We start from the raw sequence: 3,266 nt of genomic DNA, 5'->3' as shown, positions 1-3,266 counted from the left end.
AAAAAAAAAAAAAAAAAAAAAAAAAGAGATGATGCCATTAAGGAGGCTTAACTCAGAAGCAGTGATCCAGGAAACTTGGCCACCAGAGTTTACCAAGCTCCTACAGTGACCAAGTTCCAGAATTAGGCCGAGATCAACTATCTATTCCCTTTAAAAAAAAAAAAATTACTATACTCCCAGGGACAAGAACAACTGACCCGGGGATGACGCTCGGACACGGAATCTACCAATAAAGTTTTTCCTGTTCAGGCTCCAAACTAACCCCAATGCGCATGCCCGCTGTTCACGTGGCACGGTCGGGCGTATCCCTCCACCTCCCCGGCGCCGCCCGGCGCCAATCCCGGCCGAGTCTCTCACAGTGCGCATGCGCCTACCGTATCGTTATCGACGTCTCCGAGGCAGATGGCGTGCGGGAAGAGGCTCCCGCTGAAGTCCAGCGCCACGCGCTGCACGTAGCTCACCGACCTCATGGCGAGTCCTAGGGCCGAGGGATCGCGAGCCCTCCTCGGCGTTCCCCGGGCCCCCTCCCAACAGCCGTCCGAGCGGAAGGCCGCCCGAAGCGGAAATTTACGACACCGCCCGGACCGCCAATCCCTGCCTCCTCTTAACCTGGGCGGGGAGGCGGGCCTTCCGGGCCTGGGGGCGGGCTTACCATGGGTCTGATGAGAGTGGCAGGGCTGCGGGCCAATCCTTTTCTCACTAGGGCGGCCGCTCCTGGGTAGACCGACCCTGACGTGGCCAAGCTTTTCCCTTGGCCACAGGGCTCTGTGGGGCTTGACCTACTAACCTTGACCTTTTTCCTTTGTTGCCCCGGCAACGAAGAGTTCGAGCCATCGCACCGTCCCTGAGAATCACAGTAATAGTCTTATTCACTGACAATTGTGTGGTTTCCAACAGTGTTAAAAAAAAACAACACGAATTACCCTTTAAGGAGTCGTGAAAACCATGTAGTGGCTTGCAGCCAGCATATGAAAAACATTAAACAGGCCGGGGTGGGTGGCTCAGCCTATCATCCCAGCACTTTGGGAGCCCACGGGTTCGAGACCGGCCCTGGCAACTTGGCGAGACCGCGCCTCTACAATAAATTTTTAAAAATTGGCCGGGCTCGGTGGCTCGGCCTGTAATCCCAGCACTTTGGGAGGCCGAGGCGAGTGGATGGCCTGACCCTGCGGGTTCGAGACCGGCCCTGGCAACTTGGCGAGACCGCGCCTCTACAATAAATTTTTAAAAATTGGCCGGGCTCGGTGGCTCGGCCTGTAATCCCAGCACTTTGGGAGGCCGAGGCGAGTGGATGGCCTGACCCTGCGGGTTCGAGACCGGCCCTGGCAACTTGGCGAGACCGCGCCTCTACAATAAATTTTTAAAAATTGGCCGGGCTCGGTGGCTCGGCCTGTAATCCCAGCACTTTGGGAGGCCGAGGCGAGTGGATGGCCTGACCCTGCGGGTTCGAGACCGGCCCTGGCAACTTGGCGAGACCGCGCCTCTACAATAAATTTTTAAAAATTGGCCGGGCTCGGTGGCTCGGCCTGTAATCCCAGCACTTTGGGAGGCCGAGGCGAGTGGATGGCCTGACCCTGCGGGTTCGAGACCGGCCCTGGCAACTTGGCGAGACCGCGCCTCTACAATAAATTTTTAAAAATTGGCCGGGCTCGGTGGCTCGGCCTGTAATCCCAGCACTTTGGGAGGCCGAGGCGAGTGGATGGCCTGACCCTGCGGGTTCGAGACCGGCCCTGGCAACTTGGCGAGACCGCGCCTCTACAATAAATTTTTAAAAATTGGCCGGGCTCGGTGGCTCGGCCTGTAATCCCAGCACTTTGGGAGGCCGAGGCGAGTGGATGGCCTGACCCTGCGGGTTCGAGACCGGCCCTGGCAACTTGGCGAGACCGCGCCTCTACAATAAATTTTTAAAAATTGGCCGGGCTCGGTGGCTCGGCCTGTAATCCCAGCACTTTGGGAGGCCGAGGCGAGTGGATGGCCTGACCCTGCGGGTTCGAGACCGGCCCTGGCAACTTGGCGAGACCGCGCCTCTACAATAAATTTTTAAAAATTGGCCGGGCTCGGTGGCTCGGCCTGTAATCCCAGCACTTTGGGAGGCCGAGGCGAGTGGATGGCCTGACCCTGCGGGTTCGAGACCGGCCCTGGCAACTTGGCGAGACCGCGCCTCTACAATAAATTTTTAAAAATTGGCCGGGCTCGGTGGCTCGGCCTGTAATCCCAGCACTTTGGGAGGCCGAGGCGAGTGGATGGCCTGACCCTGCGGGTTCGAGACCGGCCCTGGCAACTTGGCGAGACCGCGCCTCTACAATAAATTTTTAAAAATTGGCCGGGCTCGGTGGCTCGGCCTGTAATCCCAGCACTTTGGGAGGCCGAGGCGAGTGGATGGCCTGACCCTGCGGGTTCGAGACCGGCCCTGGCAACTTGGCGAGACCTCATCTCTACAATAAATCAAAAAATTCGCCGGGCGTGGTAGCGCGTGCCTGTAGCTCCAGCTACCTGGAAGGCTGAGGCGGAAGGATGGCCGGAGCCCAGCAGGTCGAGGCTGCGGTGACCGGGAGCGGCCACTGCACTCCAGTCTGGGCGACAGAGTGAGACTCCAACTCAATAAATAAATAAATAGAATACAAAATACCAAGTGACTCCAATACTAAGGTAAGTGTTTTTGTGAAACCCTTATTTCACAGTTGTTTAAATGTATATACTGGCTTATAATGTGTTTTGTGTGTGTATATATATATATTTTAAAGGTGTATGTGCTTTGTGGGCAATCGTTTGAAAGCCACCTGCTGCAAATTAGCTCACACGAGCTGTAATTAGCTCAACCACCATGTGAGCTTCTATTCTTATTCTGGTTTTTTGGATGAGGAAAACAGGTTCAGCAAGATCAAGTAAAATGGAACAAGGGGAGGAGGGTGTACTTAAGCCAGAATTGTTTGATCCCAAACCCCAAGGCCTCATGGAACTCCCTAGTTCCTAGGAATGGCCTCAGGCTGGAAGCAAAGATTGCCAGGCTCTGGACCTGCTCTGCCTGTGCAGTGGACTTTCTCTTGCAGCACAGATCGGACTGTGACTCTCAGGGCTGGCTTCTTTGGGATACTTTTCATGTTGAATGCAGTTCTGCCTTTCTTTGACCTGCCTCATCAATCAGGGCAATACGGGTATTATTTATGAAATCCCACAGGTGCTCAATAAGTTTTTAGGTGTAGGTCTATACACCCAGGCTGATTTACACTTGGTGTTTAAAAAAAAAAAAAAAAAAAAAAAAAGAA

The 3,266-nt window shown here is 54.7% G+C and overlaps 1 protein-coding gene across 2 annotated transcripts in view; it reads right to left on the bottom strand.

Annotated features, from left to right (window-relative positions):
• The window catches only part of ITFG2 (integrin alpha FG-GAP repeat containing 2), a 17,658-nt gene extending 17,060 nt beyond the window's left edge, over positions 1-598 (bottom strand). The window contains exon 1 of one of the 2 annotated variants that reach the window (XM_008053190.2): positions 375-598. In XM_008053190.2, coding sequence (XP_008051381.1) covers positions 375-470 — 96 coding nt within the window. In that variant the 5' untranslated portion in view covers positions 471-598. The remainder of the gene's footprint in view (positions 1-374) is intronic. The other variant, XM_021710037.1, reaches the window with a different exon arrangement.
• Positions 599-3,266: the final 2,668 nt, after the last annotated feature.

Source organism: Carlito syrichta, unplaced genomic scaffold (genome assembly GCF_000164805.1).
Source record: "Carlito syrichta isolate Samal-C Ts95f unplaced genomic scaffold, Tarsius_syrichta-2.0.1 Scaffold287945, whole genome shotgun sequence".
NCBI lineage: Eukaryota > Metazoa > Chordata > Mammalia > Primates > Tarsiidae > Carlito > Carlito syrichta.
The sequence above is the reverse complement of the archived record's forward strand: the minus strand, read 5'-3'. Positions and strand labels throughout refer to the sequence as shown.